This window comes from Haematobia irritans, chromosome 5, assembly GCF_050003625.1.
Source record: "Haematobia irritans isolate KBUSLIRL chromosome 5, ASM5000362v1, whole genome shotgun sequence".
Taxonomy (NCBI): domain Eukaryota; kingdom Metazoa; phylum Arthropoda; class Insecta; order Diptera; family Muscidae; genus Haematobia; species Haematobia irritans.
In genome coordinates, this window is record NC_134401.1 from 20,933,825 (window position 1) to 20,952,637 (window position 18,813).

Consider the following 18,813-nt stretch of genomic DNA (forward strand, 5'->3'; position numbering starts at 1 on the left):
AAAATTTTATTTCTTTTTTTGTCTAAATTTTATTTATTTATGTATAGAAAATTTTGTCAAAATTTTATTTCTATAGAAAATTTTGTCAAAATGTTATTTCCATAGAAAATGTTTGCAAATTTTTATTTCTATATAGAAAATTTTGTCAAAATTTTATTTCTATAGAAAATTTTGTAAAAATTTTATTTCTATATAGAAAATGTTGGTAAAATTTTATTTCTATATAGAAAATTTTGGTAAAATTTTATTTCTAATTTGCCAAAATTGTATTTCTATAGAATAAAATTTTGTCAAAATTTTATCTCTATTGAAAATTTTGACAAAATTTTAATTTATAGAAAATTATATCAAAATTTTATTTCTATAGAAAATTTTGTCGAAATTGTATTTCTATAGAAAATTTTGTCAAAATTTTATTTCTTTAAAATATATATGTCAAAATTTTATTTCTGTATAGAAATTTTGTCAAAATTTTATTTCTGTATACAACATTTTGTCAACATTTTATTTATAAAGAAAAATTTGTCAAAATTTTATTTCTATAGAAAATTTTGTCAAAATTGTATTTCTATTGAAAATGTTGCCAAAATTTAATTTTTATTAAATAAATAAAAAATTAATATACAAAGTTATGAAACATAAATGCAAACGATGATGAAAGCTCTCCTAGCCTGTGATTTATATTCTAAAATATATAATTTGCAATGAGTTAGATATGATATGTCATACATATTCTCATAATAAATATAAATAAATTATAAATGTACAGAGTAAAATAAAATATAAATAAAAAATATATATTAAGTTATATAAAAAATAAATATAAAAATAATAAATAATTTGTAAAAATTTGAGATGATTAGGCATATTTTAGAGTTTCCCATGAAAATGCTTTATGTTAAATGTTAAAAAATAAAAAAGGAAATGTTAATTTTATATTTCAATGTGGTTGGGACCTTAGAACATAGAGAAGTGTTTTCATAAAGTGTTCCAAAAACCAAAAAAAAAAAAAACAATACATTTCGAATTGTTTCTTATAAAGTGAAAAAAAAAAACAAACTAAATCTGTATATCAAACACCAATGTCTGTAAGTTAACATAGATCATTGTGTAAATTAACATAAACAAAATTGTAATGTAACATTGTAACATTGCACCAGGTATGGGGGAGTAATCAGAGGGAACCAGGATACCAGATTTGTTTATGCCTTAAAGAAAAATCAACAGTATTAACGATAGACGATTTAACATGCTGTTATGATATTCTCCCATAGAGGGAGAGTAAAAGAGTGCATACACATGACAAAAAATATGTATGTATGTATGTAGGTTTTTTTTTCATATAAAACAGAATCTTCTCTCAATGTTCTTACGCTCACCGCCACTGTTTCATATTGCATGGGATATATTACAGGCAAATCAATGGGCTCAGATTCAGATCTGGGGCAAGTTGTATACATGGAAAAGTCCACAGGATAAACGGTATCACGCAAGGCCCGAGTCATCATGTCGGTGATGACAGCTTGAACTTGAGTTTCCTCTTGGTCCATGGGTTTGATGGCACCCACACTGTTCATGGTAATACGGATCTGTAAAGGTAAAGAAAAGATCAGTAATTGTAAGTTAATTGATTGTTTTAGTAGTGGTATTTATCACATAGAGAAATGCAGTGAAACCTCTCAAAGATGTGCAGTTATGAGAGATTAATTTTAATGTGTCAATATAGAAAATGTTTCAAGACAATTGACCTCTTTGGAGAGAAGTTTAGTTTTGAGTGTGTCTAAGTTTGAGAGGATTCACTGAAAAGGCTTCTGAGTTATTGCTAAGTTTGTTAGTTTTTTTTTATTTTTCTTCAGAATGCCCAAGTTTGAGATGTTTTACTATAAGATTTTTCTGTTACTAAACTTAAATCTTTTAATTTTTTTCAACTTACATCTGGGAATCCCTCTACACGCATATCACCCTTCAAGGTATTATAGTTCATGGCATTAGCAATACGTGCCCTAAATCTGGATACAGTCAATTTATAATGTGAAACTTCTACTTTGCCCGATTTTTGACGGAAAGCTTTCACTTGGAATACTGGCATGGCATCGCAATCGAAAGTGATTAGCTATAAATAATTTAAAAAAAAAATATTTTAAAATTTAATCCAAAATAAATATTTTTATTATTAGTTGTAAATACAAACCATATCAGCGGGATTATTTTCATCGGCATTACAGAAAATGTTACTCAAGCCAGGTGGGGGGCTATCAGGTAAAACACGTACAATTTCAACGGAAACACCTTGCTGTAAATGACAAGAAACGAAAATTTAGGATATATTATTTTTAAAACTGTAAGTAACGCAAACAATACAAACAATTTATTCAATATTTATTACTTTAGTTATGATAGGCTAATGAATAGGCCACATAGTGGTTGATATGTTATACACTATATATATTTTTAAATTTATTTTGTTAGAAATTTAAAAATGTTGGAAATAATTTTAGAATCACCACCGTGGTACAATGGTTAGCAAGCACTGTTTCTACTTAAGCCAAAAATAATCTACCAAAGTTTTACCAAAGAAATTTAAAATTTTATTTCAATAGAAAATTTTGTCAAAATTTTATTTCTATAGAAAATTTTGTCAAAACTTTATTTCTATAGAAAATTTTCTTAAAATTTTATTTCTATAGAAAATTTTCTTAAAATTCTATTTCTATAGAAAATTTTCTCAAAATTTTATTCCTATTGAAAATTTTCTCAAATTTTTATTTCTATTGAAAATTTGCTCAAAATTTTATTTCTATAGAAAATTTTGTCAAAACTTTATTTCTATATAAAATTTTGTCAAAAAAAATTTTGTTTGGCAAAGGAAAAGAGATATGCTGGCAAATTTGTTTAGGCAGTAGCCGACTATCAAACCCTTTTTCGGGAGGTTCAAGTGTAGTTCACGTTGGGTTGAGTGAATTACCCGAATTTATTCTGATAATTGGTTGATAGTTTTGCTGCAAGTAGAGGATGCTGATGAGGAATGTGGTAATTCCGAAACAGCTGTACATCCAACCATCTTGCAGTCTATAGGGCTTTGCCCAAATAAATTTGACAAGCATACTTTTCCTCTGTTGGTTAAGCTACACTTGTAGTTTAGTCAATGCATGGCTTTAAGCTGAGATCAAAAAACAAAAAAACAACAATAACGATTGAAGAGAAGCCAACAATAACAAACAAAACGAAAAATTTTATTTCTATAGAAAGTTTTGTCAAAATTTTATTTTTATTGAAAAAATTCTCAAAATTTTATTTCTATTGTAAATTTTCTCCAAATTTTATTTCTATAGAAAATTTTGTCAATTTTTTTTAGATAATTTTGTCAAAATTTTATTTCTTTAGAAAATTTTGTCAAAATTTTATTTCTAAGAAAATTTTGTCAAACTTTTATTTCTATGAAAATGTTTTCAAAATTTTATTTCTACAGAAAATTTTCTTAAAATTTTATTTCTATAGAAACTTTATCAAAATTTTATTTCTAAGAAAATTTTTTCAAAATTTTATTTCTATGTTCCAAAAACTGATATAGTTTGGATTTTATTTTTTTTTGCATTTTTTTTAATTATTGGACATTTTCTACTGTAGGTCTATGTCTATGGTGGAGGGTATATTAACTTCATACCGAAATCATCTTTGTATTTTATTTTTTTCCATTTTTATTTGCTGATTTATTTATGTTTAGCATAATGACATCATAATCAAAAATTCATTCCCTTGGTATTGTCAAAAGTCACATTAATGGGCTACATAAAAAATTGCAAAATGGACTTTACATACGATCATTAATGATAATAAATATACATAATAAATATCAACTGTAGACAGGTTTATAATAGTTGATACTCAATAGTTGAATATTTTACCAAAATAGCTAATAATGTTCTCAAATGGAGACAGTCATCAATATTAATTCAATACTGGCACTTTGCTTGATGTTGAATTTATTTGGAAATTAATTTTGTTTTTTATGCAAATGATTGTAATGAATTTACATATCATGGTCTCTACATAAGTTATGAGTGATATGATATGAAGTGTCCCATTGTGTCTCAGTGTAAATTTGAATATGAAAGATGTGTGCCCTACACAAAGGCAAATTTTTCACATTTTTTTTGTAGTAAATAAAAATACTTCAATAATAACGAAATATATATTTTTTCATTATCTGACTTGCTAAAGGGAAGAATTAAATTCCTTTTATTTATTATATTACATTTTCATTTAATTGTGAACTAATGAATGTCGACTTTCATGCCTTGGGGTTCTTTCCCCTCCATGTTTGATCATTGATTACCGAACATACCCAAAAATTAACAATAACAACAACGACAAATTAGTTCACAGTTCTCAATACTAAGGCCAAGGTCGAAATTGGACCAAGCGAAATAAACTTAAATACAGACACATTAAGCTTTGGTATTTTATCGAGGGAGAGTGTGTGTGAGAGTGAGAGAGGGGGAAATTCTCATACACATTGTATTGGGAGTGAGGCAGAAAATGTGAAGACGCTAAATTCGATATGTAATTGCTTCTGACTACTAAATGTACATAAATAATTGAATAAATACTTTAATGATAATAGGCAAATGATACGAAAAAAAAAATTACTTTTTTCTTTAAATATGATTTGGAAAAGAATTCCATATATTAGGGATGCCTATACGGAAAACAATATATGCCAATATCGTTATGTATAGCAACAGTAGTATTTTTCATCCGAAGCGAAATTTTAATTCGATCCGATAGAAAACACGTGAATGTTGGGCCATATCGACCCCACAATTTAGTTATTTATTAGTATTTCTAGTATAAACAGACAATATATTATAAATTGTATACTGATAGAAGAGTTTTCTTTTCTGGGGAAAGACATTTTAGATAAAATTTTCTACAGAAATAAAATTTGTGACAAAATTTTCTATAGAAAAAAAAATTTACAAAACTTTCTATAGAAATACAATGTTGAAAAAATTTTTTAGAAAAAAATTTGTGACAAAATTTTCTATAAAAATAAAATTTTGACAATATTTTTTTTCTATAAAAAATGTTGAGAAAAGTTTATTTCTATAGAAAATTTTGTAAAAATGTTATTCCTATAGAAGTAATATTTCTATGGAAATAAAATTTTGACAAAATTTTCTATAGAAATAAAATTTTGAGAAAATTTTCTATAGAAATAAAATTTTGACATAATTTTCTATAAAAATAAAATTTTGGCAATATTTTATTTTTATAAAAAAATGTTGAGAAAAGTTTATTTTATAGAAAATTTTGTAAAAATGTTATTTCTATAGATATAAAATTTTGATAAAATTTTCAATAGAAATAAAATTTGTGACAAACTTTTCAATAGAAATAAAATTTTGTGACAAAATTTTTTATAGAACTAAAATTTATGACAAAATTTTCTATAGAAATAAAATTTGTGACAACATTCTCTATAGAAATAAAATTTTTCACAAAATTTTCTATGGAAATAAAATTTTTCACAAAATTTTCTATAGAAATAAAATTTGTGACAAAATTTTCTATAGAAATAAAATTTTGACAAAATTTTCTATAGAAATAAATTTTTTAGAAATTTTTTTAGAAATTAAATTTTGACAAAATTTTCTATAGAAATAAAATTTTGAGAAAATTTTCTATAGAAATAAAATTTTGACATAATTTTCTATAAAAATAAAATTTTGGCAATATTTTATTTTTATAAAAAAATGTTGAGAAAAGTTTATTTTATAGAAAATTTTGTAAAAATGTTATTTCTATAGATATAAAATTTTGATAAAATTTTCAATAGAAATAAAATTTTGACAAAATTTTCTATGAAAATAAAATTCTGAGAAAATTTTCTATAGAAATAAAATTTGTGACAAAATTTTCTATAGAAATAAAATTTTGACAAAATTTTCTATAGAAATAAAATTTCGGGAAAATTTTCTATAGAAATAAAATTTTGACAAAATTTTCTATGGAAATAAAATTTTGAGAATATTTTCTATAGAAATAAAATTTGTGACAAAATTTTCTATAGAAATAAAATTTGTGACAAAATTTTCTATAGAAATAAAATTGGTGACAAAATTTTCTATAGAAATAAAATTTCGGGAAAATTTTCTATAGAAATAAAATTTTGACAAAATTTTCTATGGAAATAAAATGTTGAGAAAATTTTCTATAGAAATAAAATTTGTGACAAAATTTTCTATAGAAATAAAATGTGTGACAAAATTTTCTATAGAAATAAATTAGGTGACAAAATTTTCTATAGAAATAAAATTGGTGACAAAATTTTCTATAGAAATAAAATTTCGGGAAAATTTTCTATAGTAATAAAATACTGACAAAATTTTCTATGGAAAAAAAATTTTGAGAAAATTTTCTATAGAAATAAAATTTGTGACAAAATTTTCTATAGAAATAAAATTGGTGACAAAATTTTCTATAGAAATAAAATTGGTGACAAAATTTTCTATAGAAATAAAATTGGTGACAAAATTTTCTATAGAAATAAAATTTTCACAAAATTTTCTATAGAAATAAAATTTTCACAAAATTTTCGAAATAACATTTTGAGAAAATTTTCTATAGAAATAAAATTTGTGACAAAATTTTCTATAGAAATAAAATGTGTGACAAAATTTTCTATAGAAATAAAATTGGTGACAAAATTTTCTATAGAAATAAAATTTCGGGAAAATTTTCTATAGAAATAAAATATCGGGAAAATTTTCTATAGAAATAAAATTTTGACAAAATTTTCTATAAAATAAAATGTTGAGAAAATTTTCTATAGAAATAAAATTTGTGGCAAAATTTTCTATAGAAATAAAATCTCGGGAAAATTTTCTATAGAAATAAAATTTTGACAAAATTTCCTATGGAAATAAAATTTTGAAAAAGATTTCTATAGAAATAAAATTTTTGACAACATATTCTATAGAAATAAAATTTTGGACAAAATTTTCTATAGAAATAAAATTTTGACAAAATATTCTATATAGAAATAAAAGTTTTATAAAATGTTCAATATTGAAATAAAATTTGTGACAAACTTTTCAATGGAAATAAAATTTTTATAAACTTTTCTATAGAAATAAAATTTGTGACAAAATTTTCTATAGAAATAAAATTGGTGACAAAATTTTCTATAGAAATAAAATTTTGGGAAAATTGTCTATAGAAATAAAATTTTGACAAAATTTTCAATGGAAATAAAATGTTGAGAAAATTTTCTATAGAAATAAAATTTGTGACAAAATTTTCTATAGAAATAAAATTGGTGAAAAATTTTTTTATAGAAATAAAATTTCGGGAAAATTTTCTATAGAAATAAAATTTTGACAAAATTTTCTATGGAAATTAAATTTTGACAAAATTGTGTTATATAAATAAAACTTTGACAAAATTTTCTGTAGAAATAATATTCTGACAAAATTTTCTATACAAATGAAATTTTGACAAAAAAATTTCTATAAAGATAAAATTTGTGACAAAATTTTCTATTGAAACAAAATTTTTAGAAAATTTTTTATAGAAAGAAAATTTTGTAAAAATTTTCTACAGAAATAAAATTTTGACAAACATTTTCTATAGAAATACAATTTTGAGAAAATTTTCTATAGAAATACAATTTTGAGAAAACATTTTACTTGAGACTCACTGTAAGTCGAATTTAAATAATGATGTGTTGATGTGTCTTAAATATATTTCAATAAATTCTCATTAGAAAGGCTAGCTCGTTTTCGAACATTTTGAATGTCGTATGCCATAATATCAACAGAAACTGAAGAAAAAAGCTTACGTAATTTTACTTATTCAAATTTGACATGTTTCTTTTTTTATGAATCATTTTTGTGATTATTCTTTTTTACATTTTGTTATTGATGGTATTTTTTAAACCTTAGAGATACGGTTTTATTTTTAAACTGAAAAATGTGGTTAGAATTTGAAAAAAAATATCTACACAATTGTTTCAAAAAAGGGTACACACAAAGAAAAAATAATTTTCTACGGAACTAAATATTAGATAAACGAAACTCCCCTTTCTTATGAAGTATTATCGTTTTAACCAAATTTACCCATCTTTATGACAAGTGATTTAACTATTGTCGCTATTCTGGTTTATTTGCTATTAAAGAATATATTTCGTTCATGAGAAAAGAAATCTCTTGTTTCAGTGCAGGTATCTCCTTTACATTAATCGATAATTATTAATTATAATTTACATTAATCGATAATTATAACATTTTATGGTCGTAGTGAAATTGCGAAATTTTTCCTAGCCACAAGTAAGATTTTCTAATCCTCAAAAATGTGTGAGCTTAAAATCCACCCACATATTTATAAATATTTTACCTTTGAAAAAGTTTTTATTTTTTTTTAATTGATTATGTTTTCGACCTCAATCAGATTTTTAATTGGTATTATGCTAATGAAATTTTTCTATGTACTGCTATTACAAACACACACCATGGCCCTTCTATATGGGCTCCGATTTGGTTTAGAAATGTAGTACAATTGACCCTACCTCCAATTGACCCTTATGTGACTCATTACAATAATAAAATAATAAACAAAAGTGTCAATGGCACTATAAAAAAATCTAAACTTTAACCTACCATTGGCAACAGGCAAATCGTCACATACGAGATCTTCTCTCTGTATAATTTCAAATGAAAAGAATAGTGAAAAAACGTCATGAATAAGTGTCCGCAAAATGAATCAATGTATACTGCCTGAATAAATACTGAAACTTTCACTGGCATTGACATCATTTGTGAGAGAACTCAGGCCAACGACATTGGTGCATTCAACACCACCATGTGCATGTGTATGTAACTGTGATTGTTATTGTGCCACTGTGACACAATCGTTACGATTCTCCATGGTCTGCCATTTATGTATGGAAATTATGACAAGGCATAGGCACAAATATAGTCAGAGTGTCTATTGGTACAAATTGATAACCAACTAAGTGTCATTCATGCACAAGACAAAGAGATAATTAACTGTCGACTATGGTCAATCACAGTGGATACATGCAAAAAAAAAAAATAAAATAAAACGTTTGGTAATGGCCCCATAAAATTGCATCGTGAGCAAAAATGATAACCAAAAATTTGTTTAGTTCATTTTTAACTAATAATATACAAAAAATCATTAATCGTCGTCATTTTGTCAAAGGATGGTTGTCTAGGGCTAAGAATTAAATGCCTTTTTTGTTTTATTACATTTTTTTCTTAATTGTGAACTACCACTTTTATGCCTTCGGGTTCTTTCCTCTCCATGTTAGATCATTGATTACCAAACATACCCAAAAATTAACAATAACAACAACAACGAAAAATTCAGTCACAGTTCTCAATACTAAGGCCAAGGTCGGAATTTGACTAAGCGAAATAAACTTAAATACAAACACATTAAGCTTTGATATGTAATCGAGAGCGAGAGAGAGAGAAAAGGAAATTCTCATTCACATTGCATCGAGAGTAAAGACGGAAGATAGAAAATGCGAAGACACTAATTTCGATGTGCAATTGCTTGTGACTATCAAATATAAATAACTGAATAAATACTTTAATGATAATAGGCGAGTGATGCCAAAAAATATTGAGGTTCTCCCTAAATACGATTTGGTAGAGAATTCCAAAATATTTTAGGGATGCCTATATGGAAAGAAATATTCCGAAATCATGAACAAAAAAAAATACCAGCATTGCTGAGAGGATATAAACCACCGCTGAAAAACTTATTTGGTATTCAGTCGAAACTGCGATTGAACCCACCATGCTTTGCATCCAGATTTCCATTTCCCTATTTGTCTTCTTATGCTTCTAGACACCTCAATTTTTATCCAAGTTGCCTGAAACTGGAAATCTAGATGTATTTTTGGTGCATAAACGAGTGTGCTGATCGGTCCCTTAAACCATATAAACCACCGCTGAAAAACTTATTTGGTATTCAGTCGAAACTGCGATTGAACCCACGATGTTTTGCATGCAGATTTCGATTTCCCTACTGGTCTTCTTGTGCTTCTAGACACCTGAATTTTTATCCAAGTTGCCTGAAACTGGAAATCTAGAGGTATTTTTGGTGCATAAACGAGTGTGCTGATCGGTCCCTTTTTCAGTATAATCGCCATATAGACTGATCTCCCGATTTGACTTATGGGGCTTCTGGACATCTCAATATTTATTCGATTTGCCCGACAATTAAAATCTAGAACTTGTTTTAGGTCCGTAAATAAGTGTGTCGAAGATGGTGTGTATCATTCCATGTTTTGGTATGGCCCCCATATAGCCCGATTTACCGATTTGACTTCTTAGATTTCTGGACACCGCAATTTTTATCCGATTTGCCTGACAATTTAAATCGGAAGATTTTTTAGGTCCACACATAAGTGTGGCGATAATGGTGCGTATCGGTCCCTGGTTCGGTATAATCCCCATATACACCGATCTCCCGATATGACTTTTTGAGCTTCTGGACATCTCAATATTTATCCGATTTGCCCGAAATTCAAAATGTAGAGGTATTTTAGTCCACACTGTTTCGCTATAATCGCCATATAGTCCGAACTCGCAATTTGAATTCATGGGTTTCTGGACACCGCAATTTTTTTTCCGACATGCCTGAAAGCTGAAATCAGGAGATATTTAGGTCCAAATTCGGTGTGAATCGGTCCATGTTTTGGTATAGCCCCCCAAATAGCCCGATCTCCCGCTTTAACCTCTTGAGCGTCTAGACTACCCAGTTTTTACCCGATTTGAAATCTAGAAGTATTTTAGGTCTATAAAAAGGTGTGCTGAATTTCGTGTGAATCGGCCCTTTTTACTGGTATAACCCCGATATTGAGCGATCTCCAAATTTAACCACTTGAGCGTCTAGACAACCAATTTTTTCCGATATCCTTGGAAATTAAAATCTTGCTTTCTTAGATCTACAAATAGCTAAATATGGTGTATTCGGTCCAGGTTTTGATATATATGTTTACTTGGGAGTGTATCTGTCTTCAAATTTATCTGAAATTCTTTATATTTTCAAGTTATCCAGGTGATGGGCTAGTTATCGGTATTTGAGATTCGGTCCGGCGTATATACTTATTTTATATCCTATGATCCATAGCTGAACAATCTGATCAGCATTTATAAAAAGTGGCACAAAAACACTGACTATAAAAAAGTGGCAAATCAATTAAAAAATGTGACACAAAAGTGCCTTATTTTTATACAAAAAAAAAAAAAAAAAAACAATAAAATGATTTTTTGTTTTTTTTTATGAAATTATGATGACGAGTTTTTCTAAACAAGCACAATAATTATTTTATCTTCATTTCATCGAGAAAATAAATCCTTCAACTTAACAGTTTATGGGTGAATCTAGCTCACTTGCAAGGCGAACATTTCCTTTGCATACTTTCAGGCTTCAGGAAAAAAGTGCTCAAAGTTGGGTTATATTTTACTTTTTAAGTTAAAATTTAATGGACTAATAGTATATTAATTACTATTTAATAAAAATGTATTATTTAAGTTTTTTTTTTTTTATATATTTTTTATTTAATTAAAATATTAATTGGTATAACTAATATTAAAAAAAGAATATATATATAAAATAGTATAGGAAATATAATTTAATTCGAATGTGTTTATTTTATAACAGCAGATCTTATTATTCAATCGTTTTTATGTTCTCAGATTCATTGATAATCAGATTGTTTTTGTTTTTCTAATAATTAATCAATCCCTGTGCATACACTGTGCATGCCACACTGTCCAAACCAAATCATTTCAAAATTTTACTATGTATGTACATTGTAAAGAATATGATTGAATGTGATTCATTTAATTTTTTGTACATTTATAAATTGCATATTCAGAGTAAGGAAACTACAATGAATGCATTCAATTGTTTATTCAAAAAAAAATCATCATCATCAGAAGAGAAGAAGTGGGCTCACCATCAGTAATGATGAACGATAACCAATGGTCAATGATTGATTCTAATGAAAATTATTACATTGGAATAGTTTTTTTTTCACATTCTGATTAAATTAATGACGAAGATGATCCCATGTAAAAATAGATTTTAATCTCAATGACATCATTGCGGTTTTTGATTTCCTTTTCATAGCATATTTTGATTGTTTGAGTTTCTAGCAAATCTCCCTCCAATTTCTGGTCGGTGATGTCACACTTTTTGGGTTTTTAAATTAATAAAGTTATGGCCTTTTTGAATTGTTAATGAGGTCGTTAATGTTGTTTTGTTGCTGTTGTTTTTTGGTTTTGGCCGTAACAATTCTACTCTTTGATAATAATAATATGGTCAACTGGTCATTATAAACTGGATAAGAATGCCCGCTAAGTCCCATAAATAATTCACGCCGTAGTGAATGTTCGAAAGGCTTGATGTGGGTAATAAAATGGAAAAGAAATGATGGGATATCTTTTACTCGAACGTGAACGTTCTATGTTTTTTTTTCTATCGAAAAATTTTATTTCTATATAAAATTTTGTCTAAATTTTATTTATATAGAAAATTTTCTCAAAATTTTATTTTTATAGAACAATTTATCAAAATTTTGTTTCTATAGCGGATTTTGTCAAAATTCTATTTCTGTAGAAAATTTTATTTCTTTAGATTTTGTCAAAAGGTTATTTCTATAGAAAATTTTCTCAAAATTTTATTTCTATAGAAAATTTTATTTCTATAGAAACTTTTCTCAAAATTTTATTTCTATAGAAAATTTTCTCAAAATTTTATTTTTATAGAGAATTTTTTCACAATTTTATTTCTATAGAAAATTTTCTCAAAATTTTATTTCTGTAGAATTTTTTAATTTTATTTCTGTAGAAAATTTTGTCAAAATTCTATTCCTGTAGAAAATTTGGTCAAAATTTTATTTCTATAGAAAATTTTCTCAAAATTTTATTTCTATCGAAAATTTTCTCACAATTCTATTTCTATATAAAATGTTGACAACATTTCATTTTTATAGAAAATTTCTAGAGAAAAATTTTCCAAATTTTATTTCTATAGAAAATTTTGTCAAAATTCTATTTCTGTAGAAAACTTTCTCAAAATTCTATTTCTAAAGCAATTTTATTTCTATAGAAAATTTTATCAAAATATTATTTCTAGAGAAAATTTTCCCAAAATTTTATTTATTTAGAAAATTTTGTAAAAATTTTTTATTTCGGTACGAAATTTTGTCAAAATTTTATTTCTATGGAAAACTTTGTCAAAATTTTACTTCTATAGAAAATTTTATCAAAATTTTATTTCTATAGAAAATGTTATCGAAATTTTATTTCTATAGAAAATTTTATCAAAATTTTATTTCTATAGAAAATTTTGTCTAAATTTTATTTCTATAGAAAATTTTATCAAAATTTTATTTCTATAGAAAATTTTGTCAAAATTTTACTACTATAGAAAATTTTATCAAAATTTATTTCTATAGAAAATTTGGTCAAAATTCTATTTCTGTAGAGAATTTGGTCAAAATTATATTTCTATAGAAAATTTTGCCAACATTTTATTCCTACAGAAAATTTTGTCAAAATTTTATTTCTGAAGAAAATTTTGTCAAAAGGTTATTTCTATAGAAAATTTTCTCAAAATTTTATTTCTATAGAAAATTTTCTCAAAATTTTATTTCTATAGAAAATTTTGTCAAAATGTTATTTCTATAGAAAATTTTGTCAAAATGTTATTTCTATAGAAAATTTTGTTAAAATTTTATTTCTATATAAAAATTTTATCAAAATTTTATTTCTATAGAAAAGTTGGTCAAGATTGTATTTCTATAGAAAATTCATGTACTCGTTATTAGGGCCTTCCCCTAACGTAACATGTTAAGCCCTTTTAGTATTACAAATACCAATAATTTGACTTACCTCATCTGAATTTTTACGTAGGGTATCATTTAAGGCAATTACCCAGGCCATTAGCAATTCATTGACAATAACCAAATCACTATAAAGCCAACGGAATACTTGACTCGTCCACGTAACAGAAGTCTAGAAAAAACAACAAAAATATTTTTCATTTATTCATTCGTTAATTTATTCAGTCACAAATAACTCACTGTTTCTGGTCCAACAACATTTGAGGGTGGTGGTACATAACGTTTCTTTCGATTTTCAGGACCTGTAGAACTCTGGCGTACCACACGTCTCCTAGCACCAGCTGCTCCACCAATGGTAATTCCGCCAGCACCACCAGGTCCTGGTGTACGGCCACGACCACCTCCAGCCGATGATTTGGTTAGCAAATCTTTCACTTCACTTTTGCTAGCCAAAATATCACGTGGTTCCGATAAACGCTTTTCAGTTTTGGCCACACCACCCGGAGCCACACTGCCCTGTCGACTGTTACTGGTACTGGCCGGTTTATCCTTGACCATATATTTCTGGTATAAAAATTTACACAGCCATACTAAGAAGAGGGCCAATACGGCCCATATAAATATGAACATAGCTAATGAATCCATTGTTATATCACCAAGACCTTCAAATGTGCAAATATAATCATCGATTTGATCGGCTAAATCCATAATAACGGAACGCAATGGGATTTGCGATGATTAGCAGATGTGATGCATCATATCTGGAATGAAAGGAAGGGGAATGTTTTTATTATTATGGGAAATTGCTTTAGTTGGAAATATATAGAAATAAAATGTTGATAACATTTTCTATAGAAATAAAATCTTGAAAAAATTTTCTATAGAAATAAAATTTTGACAAAATTTTCTAAAGAAATAAAAATTTTGACAAAATTTACTAAAGAAATAAAATTTGGACAAAATGTACTATAGAAAGAAAATTTTGACAAAATTTTCAATAGAAATAAAATTTTGACAAAGTTTTCTAAAGAAATAAAATGTTGACTAAATTTTGTATAGAAATAAAATTTTGACAAAATTTTCTATAGAAGTAAAATTTTGACAAAATTTTCAATAGATATAAAATTTTCACAAAATTTTCTGTAAAAATAAAATTTTAACAAAATTTTCTGTAGAAATAAAATTTTGAAAAATTTTTCTATAGAAATAAAATGTTGACAAAATTTTCTATAGAAATAAAATTTTGATAAATTTTTTTCTAGAAATAAAATTTTGACAAACTTTTCTATAGAAATAAAATTGTGACGACATTTTTTATAAAAATAAAATTTTGACAACATTTTCTAAAGAAATAAAATGTTGACAAAATCTGCTATAGAAAAAAAAATTTTGACAAAATTTTCTATAGAAATTAAATTTTGACAAAATTTTCTAAAGAAATAAAATTTTGACAAAATTTACTAAAGAAATAAAATTTTGACAAAATTTTCTAAAGAAATAAAATTTTGACAAAATTTTCTATAGAAATAAAATTTTGACAAAATTTTCTATAAAAATAAAATTTTGATAAAATTTTCTATGGAAATAAAATTTTGACTAAATTTTCTATAGAAATAAAATTTAGATAAAATTTTCTACAGAAATAAAATTTTGCCAAAGTTTTCTAAAGAAATAAAATTTTGACAACAGTTTTTATAGCAATAAAATGTTGACAAAATTTTCTATATAAATTAAATTTTGACAAAATTTTCTATAGAAATCAAATTTTGACAAAATTTTCTATAGAAATCAAATTTTTCTATAGAAATAAAATTGACAAAATCTGCTATAGAAAAAAAAATTGACAAAATTTTCATAGAAATAAAATTTTGACAAAATTTTCTATGGAAATAAAATTTTGACAAAATCTTCTATAGAAATAAAATTTTGACAAAATTTTCTATAGAAATAAAATTTTAACAAAATTTTCTATAGAAATAAAATTTTGACAAAATTTTCTATAGAAATAAAATTTTAACAAAATTTTCTACAGAAATAAAATGTTGACAAAATCTGCTATAAAAATAAAAATTTTGACAAAATTTTCTATAGAAATAAAATTTTGACAAAATTTTCTATAGAAATAAAAATTTGACAAAATTTTCTATAAAAATAAAATTTTGACAAAATGTTCTATAGAAATAAAATTTTGACAGTATTTTCTATAGAAATAAAATTTTCTATAGAAATAAAATTTTGACAAAATTTTCTATAGAAATAAAATTTTGACAAAATTTTCTATAGAAGCAAAATTTTGACAAAATTTTCTATAGAAATACAATTTTGACAAAATTTTCTATAGAAATAAAACTTTGACAAAATTTTCTATAGAAATAAAATGTTGACAAATTTTTCTATAGAAATAAAATTTTGACAATTTTTTCTATAGAAATTAAATCTTGGTGGTTCTATAGAAATTAAAACCATTCATTTTGATTACTTTTATTCCCAGAATTGTTTGCACTTGATTTGAGTTGCCAGGTTTGCATATTATTGTATGTTTTCGTGGCATACTTTCAGGCGATGCATGTAATGGCTTGAAGACACTATGTTATCAAAAGAAAAGCGTATTTTAGTATTAACTAAAACGACAAAAGTCCGATTATATGTTAACGCAAAGATAACATCCGTAGAATTAAATGCGGTTTGGGGAAAAATAAAAAAAAACTGAATAAAAGTTATTATAAAAAGTGGCACAAAATGATAAAAGTGTAGCATAAAAATGTGAAAAGTAAAGTAATTAGTGGCACATAAGTATCGCCGCTTAAAAACGTGACACAATAATCCACCAATGACCAAATTTTTGGTGTTCGGTCAAAGCTGGGGTTAAACCCATAACCCTTTGTATGCATTGCAACAAGGTGGCTTTGCATAAACATGCAAAAAGTATGGCATTTAGTGTCTCACAAACAGTGCTATTGTTTTGTCACATTAGTGGCAAATATGACGCTTTTTCAAGCGGTGGTAGTTAGGTTAGGTTTAGTGTCAATTTTTCTGGCTCACTTAGTTCAATTCAGTCCATTGTGATAGCACAGTGGTGAATTTCTCTTTTATCACTGAATGCTGCCCAATTCTATGTTCCGAGTTCGAACGGCTTTGAAACACTTAGAAATTTCATGCTATGAAATACTCAGAAATCTCGAAACTGGGATTGAACCCATGGCCCTTTGAAAGCAAAGTGGACATGCTAACTATTCCACCATGGTGGATCCAAAGTCCAATATTATATTTGTAAGCATTTTTTCCATTTTTTTAACCATGTTTTCAATGAATACGTGCGCCGCCTAAAAGTATGCAAATATTTTTCTCTAGTGTAGATAAACTGCTTTAACCCTTAAATGCTCACTGTATCTTTTAATATACAACGAGAACAAAATTCTTACGTCATAAAATTTTGACCGAATTCTACAAAATCAAGTTTGTTGAATTTAAAACATCATCAAGCAGTTTTAAAAAATTATGTTTTTTATAGTAATTCTGTGTAAACTTAACCCTTATAATACGTTGGGTATTAGGTCGTATTTTTCATCACCGAATTTCAATTACTTGATAGAAATTTGTTAATTATATTCGAACAGTAAGATATGGTGTTGAAAAATACGATATGGGTCATCAAATGACCCAACGTAGTATAAGGGTTAAACCAAAATTGAAAGAAAATTGAAATGAAATTAAAAAAAAACCCTACAAATTGGAGAATAATTAATTTTTACAAGAAATTAAAGGAATGTTGGTAAACAAATTGTGTAGTATAACAATATCTCTATTGTCGATGCTCTACTACAATCAAAATGTTTATTTGTAAACAAAAACTTAGTTTAATATCTACTGGATCTTTTAAGATACAACCGTTGTTTTTGCCAAAAAAAAGAAAAAACGAAAATTTTGAAAAAAAAAATTATTATGCAGATGTTCTTTTTTACCATTTTCCATATAATATTTTTTATTTTATTTTTGAGGAATCGGTGTTCTTGTGTATTTAAGATAAGAAAAGCTTGATTATTTAATAAAAAATCATAACAATAATAAAAAGTTTTATTGTATCAAGTGTAAATTTTGTATGATTTTTTTTTAGATTCAAAAGACTTTGTGATGTTTTCTAAGAGTTTACAAGTTTGTGATAACTTAGTGGTTGGCGAGATGTTCTATGAGCGTTGGAAGTTGGCCATCCCGGTAGAGTGAAATTTTGATGTTGTTGCAAATTTGTTGCAATTATGAACCTATTCCCATGGTTTCTTTGTTAACATTGAGAATTTCAAAAAAGTGGCACAAAAAGTGTCATTCATAAAGTGAAAATATTTTGTTCGCTTTAAGCCCGGTTGCAAAATTTACTATGCGATTGTTACGTTTAAATATAAATTATTAAAGCCGATCAAAATATAATATAGAGAATAAACTGTTTGATCAATAAACTATTCGGCAAACTATTACGTGTCTAATAGATCGTTTTGTTCTCAATAATGCTTTTTCCAATTCGGCATCCAATTCAAATATCACTTATATCCCATCCCAAAAACGAAATCACATTTGAATATCCAGAAATTTCATCGTAGGTATAAAAAATAATTTAAAATTCTGTATATAGTTTTACCTGAATAGTCTTTCATATTTATTGAAAACACTTATTCTAAATTGCTGATCTGAAAATAAACAAATCAAGAAATTACGTTGCAATGCATTTGTTGGCACCTTTATAATTTTTGGATGTTAGGTATCGCCCATAAGAAATCTTAGATTTTTCACAAATGTAAATAACGTAGATGCGATATATATATATAAAAGTAAATTCAATTGTTTCTTTCATACAAACACTACATATCCATATACAAAAAAAATTCTGACAATTAAACAGATTTCATATATATTTTCACCATTTTTTTGCAAGC

At 25.8% G+C, this 18,813-nt stretch overlaps 1 protein-coding gene across 27 annotated transcripts in view; it reads right to left on the minus strand.

The window, feature by feature from the left end:
* LOC142241343 (uncharacterized) overlaps window positions 1-18,813 on the minus strand; it is a 114,082-nt gene that overhangs the window by 26,862 nt on the left and 68,407 nt on the right. For 13 of the 27 annotated variants that reach the window (XM_075313118.1, XM_075313114.1, XM_075313106.1 and 10 more), the window contains exons 2-6: window positions 14,129-14,649; window positions 13,938-14,060; window positions 2,192-2,293; window positions 1,934-2,113; window positions 1,374-1,589 (exon numbers count right to left, since the gene is read on the minus strand). In XM_075313118.1, the coding sequence (XP_075169233.1) occupies window positions 1,374-1,589; window positions 1,934-2,113; window positions 2,192-2,293; window positions 13,938-14,060; window positions 14,129-14,596 (1,089 nt within the window). In that variant the 5' untranslated portion in view covers window positions 14,597-14,649. Of the gene's footprint in view, window positions 1-1,373; window positions 1,590-1,933; window positions 2,114-2,191; window positions 2,294-13,937; window positions 14,061-14,128; window positions 14,650-18,518; window positions 18,568-18,813 lie in introns of those variants that run through there. The other 14 variants (XM_075313108.1, XM_075313128.1, XM_075313126.1 and 11 more) reach the window with 4 other exon arrangements.